At 42.9% G+C, this 14,671-nt stretch overlaps 1 protein-coding gene across 2 annotated transcripts in view; it reads left to right on the forward strand.

Moving 5' to 3' along the window:
• The window catches only part of LOC124711420 (putative fatty acyl-CoA reductase CG5065), a 262,399-nt gene that overhangs the window by 180,503 nt on the left and 67,225 nt on the right, over positions 1-14,671 (forward strand). For both annotated transcript variants that reach the window (XM_047241483.1, XM_047241482.1), the window contains one exon: positions 12,202-12,412. In XM_047241483.1, the coding sequence (XP_047097439.1) occupies positions 12,212-12,412 (201 nt within the window). In that variant the 5' untranslated portion in view covers positions 12,202-12,211. The remainder of the gene's footprint in view (positions 1-12,201; positions 12,413-14,671) is intronic.

Genomic DNA, 14,671 nt, shown 5'->3' on the forward strand with positions numbered 1-14,671 from the left:
CCTATGGGACCAAACTGCTGAGGTCATCGGTTCCTAGACCTACACACTACTTAAACTAACTTATGCTAAGAACAACACACACACCCATGCCAGAGGGAGGACTCGAACCTCCGGCGGGAGGGGCCGTGTAATGTTTTTATTTGAATGTCTAGTCATTTCTTTTAAGTAATGCAAAAGAGATGTAAAGAACAACTCATCAGGATCCTTTTGTGGTACAGCACAAGTTGAACTATGTGTCGAAACTCTTATCAACTCTCTTTCAAATGGGTCCTGAAGTTTCCTTTTATTTGCTTTAGCAGTGGAAGGCTTAGCAGAAGTGTTAGGTGGCGGTGCACTGTCTTCATGATGCTTTTCCCTTCATCATCCTCAACAATAGAGGCATCATTCATATCTCCTGAGGTCCTGAAATAAAAAGAAACATTTTGAAAAAACCCACATGCCACTTTGTACTGTGCAAATGTGTGTGAGTCGGTATCCTCATAACTGTCTTTTTTTTTACCTTTGGTAATATTGGAGTAAGATATTACTAAGAAAAAATTGTACAAATTCAGAGTATTTATTTTTCTGACTTTTTTTAAAATATTGAAAATAGTCTGAAAATACCTCTAAAAACATTATAGTAAATCATGCAAAGTTTCAACACAATTAATTAAATTATCTTGGAGCAACAGGTTTGTATGCATGTCAAACTATCAGAGAAAGATGGAAAAATAAAAATTAAATTACTGAGTTAATAGTTGTCTAGGCGAAAGTTAGGCCGATTGTCATGCATGAAACTTTGCATGCACCTATATACAATCCTAAGAAATTTTGGTCTTATGTCAAAGCGGTAGGTGGATCAAAACAAAATGCCCAGACACTCTGTGACCAAAATGGTACTGAAACAGAGGATGACAGCCGAAATACTAAACGTCTTTTTCCAAAGCTGTTTCACAGAGGAAGACTGCACTGTAGATATCAAAATAGACGACAGAGGGATAGAGAAACAATTAAAATCGCTCAAAAGAGGAAAGGCCGCTGGACCTGATGGGATACCAGTTCGATTTTACACAGAGTACGCCAAAGAACTTGCCCCCCTTCTTGCAGCGGTGTACCGTAGGTTTCTAGAAGAGCGTAGCATTCCAAAGGATTGGAAAAGGGCACAGGTCATCCCCCAAAGAACTTGCCCCCCTTCTTGCAGCGGTGTACCGTAGGTTTCTAGAAGAGCGTAGCGTTCCAAAGGATTGGAAAAGGGCACAGGTCATCCCCGTTTTCAAGAAGGGACGTCGAACAGATGTGCAGAACTATAGACCTAGACTACAGACCCGTCGATCAGTTGTAGAATTTTGGAACACGTATTATGTTCGAGTATAATGACTTTTCTGGAGACTAGAAATCTACTCTGTAGGAATCAGCATGGGGTTCGAAAAAGACGGTCGTGTGAAACCCAGCTCGCGCTATTCGTCCACGAGACTCAGAGGGCCATAGACACGGGTACACAGGTAGATGCCGTGTTTCTTGACTTCTACAAGGCGTTCGATACAGTTCCCCACAGTCATTTAATGAACAAAATAAGAGCATATGGACTATCAGACCAATTGTGTTATTGGATTGAGGAGTTCCTAGATAACAGAACGCAGCATGTCATTCTCAATGGAGAGAAGCCTTCCGAAGTAATAGTGATCTCAGGTGTGCCGCACGGTAGTGTCATAGGACCGTTGCTATTCACAATATACATAAATGACCTTGTGGATGACATCAGAAGTTCATTGAGGCTTTTTGCAGATGATGCTGTGGTGTATCGAGAGGTTGTAACAATGGAAAATTGTACTGAAATGCAGGAGGATCTGCAGCGAATTGACGCATGGTGCACGGAATGGCAATTGAATCACAATGTAGACAAGTGTAATGTGCTGCGAATACATAGAAAGATAGATCCCTTATCATTTAGCTACAAAATAGCAGGACAGCAACTGGAAGCAGTTAATTCCATAAATTATCTGGGAGTACGCATTAGGAGTGATTTAAAATGGAATGATCATATAAAGTCGATCGTCGGTAAAGCAGATGCCAGACTGAGATTCATTGGAAGAATCCTAAGGAAATGTAATCCGAAAACGGAGGAAGTAGGTTACAATACGCTTGTTCGGCCATTGCTTGAATACTGCTCAACAGTGTGGGATCCGTACCAGAAGAATCCTAAGGAAATGCAATCCGAAAACGAAGGAAGTAGGTTACAGTACGCTTGTTCGGCCATTGCTTGAATACTGTTCAGCAGTGTGGGATCCGTACCAGATAGGGTTGATAGAAGAGATAGAGAAGATCCAACGGAGAGCAGCGCGCTTCGTTACAGGATCATTTAGTAATCGAGAAAGCGTTACGGAGATGATAGATAAACTCCAGTGGAAGACTCTGCAGGAGAGACGCTCAGTAGCTCGGTACGGGCTTTTGTTAAAGTTTCGAGAACATACCTTCACCGAAGAGTCAAGCAGTATATTGCTCCCTCCTACGTATATCTCGCGAAGAGACCATGAGGATAAAATCAGAGAGATTAGAGCCCACACAGAAGCATACCGACAATCCTTCTTTCCACGAACAATACGAGACTGGAATAGAAGGGAGAACCGATAGAGGTACTTAGGATACCCTCCGCCACACACCGTCAGGTGGCTTGCGGAGTATGGATGTAGATGTAGATGTAGATGTATGAACGCCTATCATCTTAACTACTGCATTTTGTGCATCCAGTGAAAACGAGTTCCTCTTCTCAACCCCAACAACATCTGCACACACCTTCGTCCATGCTTGTGTCTTCAGCAGACGATCTTTATAATCTTTTGATTGTATGGTGTAGAGACAGGCATATCAATTATTATCAGTTCACTGTCCAAATGATCTACTGGCACGACATTTACAGAGTTTTCGGACATTGCCACACACAGACGAAACGGAACTGATTACAGTATCCTTGTGGCTGCTGCTCGACTGGCGATAATAACAGCCCAGTGTGGCAGGGAAGCCGACGATTATTGCCGCATGAACCTGTGTTCAGTGTATGCCGCCTTTAGCATCTGAAGATGGTCATTGTATGGCCGAAACCGGTTATGACTGTGTCATAAAAATGTGATTGTGTCTATAAATAGACAAAAAATTTTTACAAGAGAACCAATCACGCACTCCATAGACAAAATGTCGTTTATTTCGAGATTATTGCCGCGCCGAGAACAGGCCCGGGCCCACTCGACAGCGACAGTCGGGCGCGAAAAATTAACGGAGCAACAATTACAGCCCAGTGTGGAACCTACCGTTTGCAACATGAAGTTCCATTTCCGGCGCGACAAAAATCGTTGACCTTCAGAGGATAAAATAGCCTAGTGTGGCATTAGCTTGAGGTGCAGAGTGGAAAGAAACGTAGGAATATATTTTTCCTTAACGACAGTGACAGGACACAAATTGCAGTGTATATGAGTAGTTACAACAAATATTCAGTGCAGAGCACTAAGATGTGGACTGCAAATGAAAAAAATTCAAAAGCCACGTTCAATATGTCTTTGACAAGCATGTTCCGAGCAAGGTCTTAAGGTATGGAAAAGATCCACTATGGTTTAATAACCGTGTTAGAAAACTGCTATGTACACTAAGTGAGCTTCATCAAAAATTCAAGAGAAGCCCAAATCTAACAGACAAACAAAATCCTAAAGAAGCGAAAACGAGCGTAACTAGTTACTGCCCGCCATCCATGTGGAGCACGTATTGGTCTCACCGCGGATTTCTAGTACTCAGCACACACAATTGATATCATCAAAGTGTACTGGCCTGAAGATGGCGTTGGCGCAACGTCGAAACTAGTAACCAAATAAATATGAAATCGTAAGTATAGCTGAAGGAGTTCCATTTTTAATGAGAACTAGGGGAAGATCAGCTTGAATCCGGGGAAATGTAGGAACACGGCTTGACTTAGTAGATGCGTTAAGGAAATGCTAACCTATGTTTTTAGCATTTGTAGACTTAGAGAAAGATTTTGACAATGTCGACTGGAATACATTCTTTCAAATTTTGAAGGTAGCAGGGGTAAAATACAGCGAGCGGAAGGCTATTTACAATTTGTAATGAAACCTGACGGTATTTATAAGAGCCGAAGGTCATGAAAGGGAAGCAGTGATTGAGAAGGGAATGAGACAAGGTTGTAGCCTATCCACGACGTTATTCGATTTGTACATTGAGGAAGCAGTAAAGGAAACAGAAGAAAAAACTATTGAAGAAATTGAAGTTCAGGGAGAAGAAATAAATGTTTTGAGGTTTGCCGATGACATTGTAATTATGTCTGAGACAGTAACGAACTGGTAAGAGCAGTTGAACAGAATGGAGGGGTCATGGAAGGAGGATACAAGATGAACATCAACAAAAGCAAAACAACGGTAAAGAGATGTAGTCGAATTAAATTAGGCGATGCTGGGGGGATTACATTAGGAAACCATATACTAAAAGTTGTAGATGAGTTTTGCTATTTGGGCAGTAAAATAACTGATGGTACCCGAAGTAGGTAGGACATAAAATGTACACTGAGAATGCCAAGAAAAGCTTTTCTGAAGGAGAGAAATTTGCTGTCATCGAATATAGATAGAAGTGTTAGGAAGTGTTTTCTGAAGATAGTTGCCTGGAATGCAGCCTTGTATGGAAGTGAAACGTGGACGATGAACAGTTCACACAAGAGGAGAAAAGAGGCTTTTGAAATGTGGTGCTACAGAAGAATGCTGAAATTATATGGATGGATCATATGAGGGGATATTAAATAGAATTGGGCAGAAAAGAAATTTATGCCAAAACTTGACTAAAAGAAGGGATCGGTTGACAGGACACATTCTGGGACAGCGAGGTATCGTCAGTTCGGTACTGGAGAAAAGTTTGGGAGGACTAGGAGATGGAGACAGTAACCAGGTACAAAAGGATATGGGTTGTAGTAGTTATTCGGACATTGAGAAGCTTGTACACGGTAGAGTAGCGTGGAGGGCTGCATCAAACCACTTTTCGGACTGAAGACCATAACAACAACATGATTAATTAAAGTCCCCTGCCTCTTCTGTCAATATGGGAAGAGTAATCTCAGGAGCTGCTAAAGGGATTTTGGTATGGTCCTCACAAACAGACAGACTGATCCAAGACGGTGGTTTCTGTACATAATTTAAAAATCGTCCAGCTGTCCCGTGCGAAGCCCGGATTGGTCGCTAGTTTCAAGTAAATTTCACTTCATGTAACACAGTGCGATTTGTCGGAATGCGATTGTGAATGATCTGAGCGCAGTGACCGTGAAGTGGTCGGTACTAATAAAACTGGCACGGCCTGCGCCAGATGTTGTCTTTAGAAGTCGGCGTTATTGGGAAACCCAGGCCGCGTTCAGCTGCTAATCCAATTGTCACCAGGCGCGTGGTGGAAGTGAATTGGACTTCACGTTCTACGGAAAGTTTTACCGTTTCGCGCACCGAAGCCAACCGATGGATACAGTTTGTGAAGTGAATAATTGGTTTCTTCATTAGGTCACGCGACATTTCGAAGACCTTACAAGAGTACTTTTCAATCCATATCATCGTAAGAATCTATACAGTAACTGGAGTAGAACAAGACAATTATGTTACCTGTAGTGCAGTGCAAGGCAAATGCTACGGAGTTCCAGACCTCTTCTTCCTTTAGAAAATAGAGCGCGCTTATAGACCACACGTCAGAGACGGGTAAGACTAAACTCTGTGTAAAACAATATTTAAGTCGAAAATGTAACACAAAGATAATTTTTTTACAGTAGCAAACAAATACAAAGTGTTCTACAGAATAAAATTTAGTTGTCAGCTGCAAATACAGGGTGCTTCACGACGATATGCAAATATGTTAATATGTTATTCTACAAGTAAAACTGAAGAGAAAAGTTCAGATAAACATAGGTCCGCAAATGTTTGGTTACGTAGCTACGGCTAATAAAAGATTTTGCCTGAAATTTAGCAACTTCGCTAATATGAAGCCATCGCAAAACTGCACGAGGTTAAAGTAAAGCACGATTTCCATTTATTTTGTTGTTATTGGTCTGGTGAATCTAATAAAATATGTCCCAAACATGTATCTCTAGTAGTTTTCCAGAACATCCAGGAAAGCAACTGATCATCATGTTTTCGTGCGTGCTAATAACGAAAAAACTAATGAAAATGCAAGATTAGCTCTCGTTTTGAAGTTATGAAAATTTCACGTTATTGCCTGTATAAGCTTATGCGTGTATTTACGTTGGTGCTACCCCTCGGAGGAAGGACACTACAAGCGCAAACGCTCTGCCTTGCTTTTGTAGTTTTCTGATGGTGATTCCCTGATTAGTGTCCAGCAGTAATCGGCTAGCATTGACGTACGCCACTTTCCCTTGTATCTCATTTTCATATCTGAAATTTGCTTGTGGAAGCGTTCTCCGTGCTCGTCGGCTACAACAACATATACGAGTATGTCAAGAAAGAAGTCCAAGTAGAAATCTAGCAAATGTAACTTTAAGGACAGATTGCACCCCAGTATACCGTAGCAGTGCAGAAGATTTGCCGCAAGAGCCTTATCGTTTTCTGCCCTCTTATTTCCTGAAAAGTTTTTGACACTCGAACAAAGGCATCCCAAGCTAATTTTTCGTCACCTGTCGGGATGATGTTGAAATGCTCATGTTTGTATCTGGGGACCCACGTAAACCCCTTTTTTTATATTCACCTCACTAAGAAGTGGAAATTTCTCGCGTAAATAACGAAATGCTTCCCCAGTTTTGTCCATGGCCCCAACGAAGTTTTGCATTAGGCCCAACTTTATATGAACAGCAGGGAGAATTACGTTCTTGGATTCGACAAGTGCTTCTTGCACAACATTATGAGATCCAGGTTCAAGTGATTGACGGTTAGGTCAATCTTTCTTTTAATAATGAGGTACATGGCGCGGCTATCCCAGAAGCCTAGGAAGCAACAGAATTTGGTGTAGTCGGTTTGTAGCCCAAGTAATACGCCTATGACTTTCAGATTCTCGGGAATTTGTCATTTAAACTCGTCACTGTTCAACCGGAATAACGATTGTTTCATGTTACCATATGTTTCTTTCATGTAAGGTGCATACCCAGTCGGAATCGATGGTAACACGTTATCATTATGTAGCAGCACACACTTGAGACTTACATCGGAGGAGTCGATGAACAACCTCCGCTGATTACTTTTTTACTTAATACCCATAGCTGCCATTAGTCCCTGTACATCACTTTGAAATACAAAGTTCTTTTCGCTTTCGAAAAATGGAAGGCATGGCATATGGCTGTTACGGAACGCAGTCACATTTGTCGTATTATCAAGACAATCCCACTGTTGAAGTCTTGACTCCAACAGTTCTGCTTCACCTTTCGGCAATTTCAGACCTCTCATTAGGTCGTTAAGTTCACGCTGTGTTATTTAGTCAATCTCTTTACACTCGTCGTTACACATGATCTCAGAATCTTTCGAAGAACTGCGTTTTGAATGGAAATGGAAATGAGCGTTTGGCGTCATTGGCTGGGGGGCCCCTTGCGGATCAGGTCCGGCCGCCTTGGTGCAGGTCTTATTACATTCGACGCCACATTGGGCGACCTGTGCGCCGGATGGGGACGAAATGATAATGAAGACAGCACAACACCCCGTCCCTGAGCGGAGAAAATCCCCGACCCAGCTGGGAATCGAACCCGGGCCACTAGGACGGCAATCCGTCAGTTTTGAAGGTGATGGTGCAGTACTAGTTTCACTCCCGCCTAAAGTCACTATCACAGTCAGGTGGAAGAGGAACAGGCAGCCCGTCTTCGTGAGGCATTGGTCGCGTGTCATACGGTATATTATGACATGTCACGGAAGACTTTTTCTTCTTTGAAATACCATGTGTTAATCGAAGTGCGATACAGAAGTAACAATCAATCACGTGGTTTGATGATTCTCGCCAGATAACGGGTATAGCAGAGCCCAAGCAAGATCTTTTGCGATTTAACCACGAATGAATGGTTCAAATGGTTCTGAGCGCTATGGGACTTAGCATCTGAGGTCATCAGCCCCCTGAACTTAGAACTACTTAAACCTAACTAACATAAGAACATCACACACATCCATGTCCGAGGGAGGATTCGAACCTGCGATCGTAGCGGTCGTGCAGTTCCAGACTGCAGCGCCTAGAACCGCTCGGCCACTTCGCCACGAATGAATACTCGAGGCATAAGATGCGCAACATACCTGAGCAGCCCAGAGCTTGTCCTGGTCCCCGATTTAATAGCCAAAGTACAGTCTGTACGCCTTCCTAATACACGGCGTTGTTGACCTCCTTTGCGATTTCACTGTAGCTTGTCCGGAAATGTAGCAAAAATTGTCAACACTATTTACGCATTTGCGATGTACATTGAATCACAGAAATTACGAGTACAATGACCACATTCACTGACTTCACTCCAGTAACATGTTCTTCCAGCGCACGATCAGAACAAAGCATACAACAGACTGAAACTACGCTTAAACGAAACATGCTCCGCTCCTCCCTCCTTCCTCTTCCCCTTCCCAGCGTCGCTAAGAGTTCGGGCTAAAAACAGTGATAAAATGGTTCAAATGGCTCTGAGCACTATGGGACTTAACATCTGAGGTCATCAATCCCCTAGACTTAGAACTACTTAAACCTGACTAAACTAAGGACATCACGCACATCCATGTCCGAGGCAGGATTTGAACCTGCGACCGTAGCAGCAGCGCGGTACCAGACTGAAGCGCCTAGAACCGCTCGGCCACAGCGACCGGCTAGCGATAAAATATACACAGCTATTTTTCATTGTCGTTTTGGTTGTTATCGTGGTCGATATAGTCAACAAACAGTTATTTCATCACATTTACATTTTCATAGTTTGCTAGTGTAGCTGCTATACTAAATATATAACCGGCAACACTTAAAACAAATTTACGTGCTCTTTACTGAAAAGCAGACCCGTATTTTCCTACAGTCAAACAGCTGCAACTACACTTCGGAAACGGAACTACGTCACAGCTTGATCTTCTGTGGCGAGAGGAACATGCAGCTTAAGAAGACGTTGGGTGATCTATAGAACCCCGTGATGTGTACCTGAAGATGAACACACGTAACTACAACCTCACGTGTATGGCCACGCATCTACGCCCATCCAGCAGGGCACGGTTTTGAAAGTGGAGTTGTTGTAATTTAAATAAACGGTTGTGGTGTTCTCGTGACATGATCAAACGACTACAGAATGATAGCAACACAATACAAAATAACGCGCACCATTATCTATCTCCGACAATGGACAGACCTTAGCATGCCAACATTTTGTCGAAGGAAGGGATATTTCCTTTCCGACAGACCAGAGAAAAGAGGCAGGTGGTAGCTCCGCAGAACTCGTGTGGATTCCACGTATGTCAGCACAGCGATATGCTGAAGTTCCGGCGTGTTTGCAGAAATCGTCCTCGGGTGATTTCAAACGACTCGTTTACGATTTGCTTTACGTAAGCGACACTTGTCGCTTACTCGTACTCAAATTCCCTATGGAGACGCAAGATAAATATCTCATACAAGGGAATGATTCCACGAGCAAAATACCGAGGAAACACACTGAGCTGAAAAACACGCTGCGAAAACTATTTTGTCCTTTGGCAGCAACATGACGTAGGAAAAACCAAATACAACACAGGGGAAGATATTACATAGAATAAGATTATGTAAAATGAGGTGGAAGGGAATGAATACATTAAGTAATATTCGCGAACAGTGTAAAAGTTACCGACAGAGAACAGAAGGCAGGAAAAAACAACAGAAGTGAAATGTAATGATACGTGAACATGCGTCAGTAGCAGCTCAAATTCAATTGAAGAAAGAGAACTGAGAAGAGATGCAATATCTCAGATTATGTAGACAGTGTTACATTAATCTATTACATCTGAGTCGATAAACTGTGAGCCGGCCGCTGTGACAGAGCGGTCGTAGGTTCGAATCCTGCCTCGGGCATGGATGTGTGTGATGTCCTTAGGTTAGTTATGTTTAAGTAGTTCTAAGTTCTAGGCGACTGATGACCTCAGAAGTTAAGTCCCATAGTGCTTAGAGCCATTTGATAAACTGTGAACATTATAAGGGTATAATCAAAGAAATCTATCTCATTTTCCGTAATACTCCGTTGATAAAATAAACAAATCATATGCAAAATACTATACTTGTGACAATTATAAGACTTCGTACAGAAATTTATCATTTTCGGCTACATGTCTGATAATTTGTCTTGTAATGGATAGAAAATAAAGGTTTGGCGTAGATGATGAGGATGGTAATGATAATGTTGATAATGGTAATAGCGATAATTGTCACGTTTTGGGACTATGACGAAATGTAATTTAGTGTTCGTATAACGCAGTCGGCCGCTGATGGCTCCACATCCGTACCCACACTTGTACTTCTTATCCAGTTGAAACCGACGTCCAAGCGTGACTATCTTCAAGTATGGAGGATGTTGCACTGTTTACCAATCAAATCGCTAACGGGTAGCCTTCATCCAGTTGGTAGTGTTGGGATGTAAGTTATAGTGCAATATGATGCTTCCTCTGCTCGTCGAGTTCCTCGAGAGAAAAAATAAAGCATGTATTAAGACAAATTACACCTGATGATGGAAGTGTATAGTGTGATTAATAAAACACGAAAAGTTGTGACTGAAGGCAATTTTTAATTCATACCTCCAGTGGAAAGACTACACTTCAGCTGAGACAACTGTAGTGCACCACGGGCCATCGATGACAGAGGTGTGCGACTGCTGCGGAGATGTGTATTGGGGAACAGATATGCAATTGTTGAGCAACTAAAGGCCCAGATGAACCGAGGGGCTACCGACAGAACCTGCTCAACGACCGTCTAGCCAAAGTCTCTGCGTATGAGCCTCCACATCAGTCGTCTCGTTCATGCACCCATGCTGACTGCTGTTCATCAACAACGAAGGCTGGAATTTGCACGCCACTATCGCAACTGTACGTCTGCTGAGTGATGAGAGGTAACTTTACAGATGAATCACGTTTTATGCTCCATCGGTTGGATGGGAGGTTCTGCGTCTGGCGTGAAATGTCTGAAAGCAAACAGCTTGCAACAGTTGTCGGAATGGGGGTTGGGTTGGGGTTGTTTTGGGGGGGAGACCAGACAACGAGGTCATCGGTCTCATCGGATTAGGAAAGGAAGTCGGCCGTGCCCTTTCGAAGGAACCATCCCGACATTTGCCTGGAGAGATTCACAGAAATCACGGAAAACCTAAATCAGGATGGCCGGACACGGGATTGAACCGTCGTCCTCCCGAATGCGAGTCCAGTGTTGTCGGAATGTTCCAGGTCGGAGGAGGAAGCGTTGTGTTGCGGGAAACGTTTCCTTGGCATTCCCTGAGTGATCCATCATTTTTAAAGGTACTGTGGATCAACACAAGTATGTACATGAAGGGCTTATTTCAATAGTGGTACAAGTCCATTACCTCCACTTTTCTGCCTATAATGCTTCTGAAATTAATGATCAAAACAAACAGAAAGAAATGTTCATCTCTAGCAAGAAGCCATATGCTTTAATATTTCTGGTATCTCAACTGCAGATTTTTCAGCGCTCGTTTGACTTTAGGATTCTGTATCTCCAGATGAACAAAAATGGACTTGTACCACTATTGGAATAAGCCCTTCATATATCCTTCGCGACCATTCAGTTTGTTTTTCCTCGGAGTGTTGGCATCTACCAGCAGGACAATGCAACGTATGACAGCTCGGAGTGGACATACTTGATTCGAATATCTCCAGAATGAGTTTAAAGTATTCTCCTGGCCACCAAACTTCCCAGATTTAAACCCAATCGAGAACCTGTGGGACCACGTGTGTCGGGTTGTTCGCGCCATGGATCCTCAGCCGAAACACATAGCGAAACTGGCCATGGTACTGGGGTCTCCAGTTCCTGTCGGTACCTTCCAGAACCTCACTGACTCTTCCTGCGCATCACACAGGAGTCCGCGCTGAAAAAAAATGGTTATTCAGGCTTTTGACAGGTGGTCACATTAATTGACTGGACAGTGTACCATTGCGAAGCGATTTCAGCTATGAACAAATAATTCCACAGCCTTCACGAATAGAATATTCTATGCGTAGCAGCATTGCTCCTGCGTCTAGGGCAGTGTTGTGACGGGTGTTTCTGTTGTCCTCGTTGCAGGTCCGGCAATATGAGCGAGGCGGCGGGCGCCATCCCGGATTTCTTCCGCGGACGGCATCTCTTGGTGACGGGCGCCACCGGCTTCATGGGCAAGGTGCTGGTGGAGAAGCTGCTGCGCTCGTGCCCCGAGATCAGCACCATCTACCTGCTGATGCGGCCAAAGCGCGGGACTGACGTCCGCACGCGACTCGACGAGCTGCTCAATGCCACCGTGAGTATTGTGCGATACTGCAGTGCCTAACAGTACCACCACTTGCAAAGTAGGTTAGAAATCAGATTAATAATGTTGCTCAAGCAGCTTTATCGGGCAACAAAACAGTTATTGACTGTGGATGGTATCGTCAGAAAAGAAATAATGAAGTCACTGTAAAAAAAAGTCATTAATTTTGGCACTTATCTTGAATGGATTCCCACGTAGATTTCGTCGAAGTTGTTATGGCTCATCTTGTTGATTCTAAGGTGATTCCACTTTGACTGCTAGAAGGTCCAGATCTGTATTTTAGCAATATTTGAAGACCTAACAAACGCGTTTTTCAGGAAATTCTTAATGATCAAACAATCCCAGATCAGAACAATGGTATGGTAGAAATAATTTTTGACTTGGTGTTCACGATCAACATTTTTATTAAACTTCCTGTAAATTCACATATACTTCTTCTTAATTGTCACATCGTCAAGAAAACAGTTTTGTATCAACCTTCATATATTTAATTTCCACTTTAACCAAACACAAGACTTGATTGTTCTTTTACAAAGCGAGAAAACAACTTAACTTCTGCAAAGTGAAACAAAGTCTGCCCTGTGCGCATTCGTCCCAAAACGGTTACAAGTAAGTCAAAGATTACGACAGTCTCACACACATGATTACACACAAGAACCATATCACTGTAATATATCGATACAACGGAGTATCTATACATTAACAAAACCAGATGTGAATATTGTCACAAAAATGTGTCTGTTACTTCGCAGAAAAGTAGTACGATATTATTGGTATCGAGAACTGGCGTTGGAGTGCCGCAATGGTCACGTAAATAAAGAACCATCACAAGTGCATGCATGGCAAAAGGGACAGGCACTGCGGCCACTACAGCTGCGAATGTACCGGCGCAGGTAGAGGACACACGGACAACGAAGTTAGGGTCTGGTCGTGAAGTATGCTCGGATAGCCGAAGTTGTTAAGGCGACCGCTCGTAACTGGTGGAAAATCCAGGTTCGAGTTCCGGTCGGGAACAAATTTTCAGTGTCGTCATTCCATTATACAGCTGAAAGTTGTCCGTAATCGCAAGTGCGAATACATCCACGCACAGTGAGTGAGTACAGCTCACGTGGAGACCACACAGCAATAGGAATTTCGTATGTTTTTATATTTATGGTGAGCGAAGTTCAGAACTCAAATATCAATCCACCAAAGCAACTGATGCAACTCTCATTACTCTAGAGCAATTTTTTTTCCAATGGGCTGCGTGGCTGTGTGGCAGTATGCTCGCAAACAACTTTGGTGGCATGGGTTCGATTCCCAGGTGTGGCAAATTTTTAAATAAAGTTGCATGTTCCATGAGCTTTTCTATGAAGCATAAAATATATATGGATGAAGGTTTCAGGAATTACTGCAACCAATAGCCGTTTTTTCTTCAAGTTTTATTTATTCATAACCGGTTTCGAATCGCCTGGCGATTCATCATCAGATGAGGCAATTTAGTTTGGAGTATTGTGGTGGTCTTGCATCTGTGGAAAATATGGAGACGAAAAAGTGAGCACCGTATGTGGGAAGAATATTAAAATTGCAAGATTAATTTGATGGTATTACTCACTGTTTTTATTCTTGTTGCAAACACTGCTCTGAAACACACTATGTATGGTTTCCAGCATCGTTAAATATCAAGTGAAACAGGCACTTTTCCACAGATAGCGACTCCCACATACTTAACAAAATATAAACAAACCGAAGAGTGTGGCTGTTGTTTTCGCCAAAGAGTTTTGTGGAGGCAGAGATTTTCTTTGCTCATTTTTCGTTTTGTGTGGCATTCGTAACAAAACATATGTTTATTACATTACTTTCTTTATAAAAATATGTTAACTATTTTACAGAAACGCAGTAGAATATTGTTGGTATCGAGAGGTTGAGGTGAGGTGCCGTAATGGTTACGTAATTCAAGTACCATTACACCAGGCCACGGTTTACCAGGCGTCTAGGGTCCAAACGACATGGTCACGAGAGCACGAGAGGCGATGTCGTACTGTTAGCAAAGAGAGTCGCGTTGGTCTGCTGCCATAGCCAACTAACGCCATATTTCGCCCCACTGTCCTAACGGATTCGTTCGTAGTAGGCCCCACATTGATTTCTGCAGTTATTTCACGCAGTGTTGCTTGTCTGATGCCACTGACAACTCTATACCAACACTGCTGCTCTCGGCCGTTAAGTGAAGGCCGTCGGTCACTGTGTTGCCTGTAAGTTGGTTTCCTCGGC

Source organism: Schistocerca piceifrons, chromosome 8 (assembly GCF_021461385.2).
Source record: "Schistocerca piceifrons isolate TAMUIC-IGC-003096 chromosome 8, iqSchPice1.1, whole genome shotgun sequence".
Lineage (NCBI taxonomy): Eukaryota > Metazoa > Arthropoda > Insecta > Orthoptera > Acrididae > Schistocerca > Schistocerca piceifrons.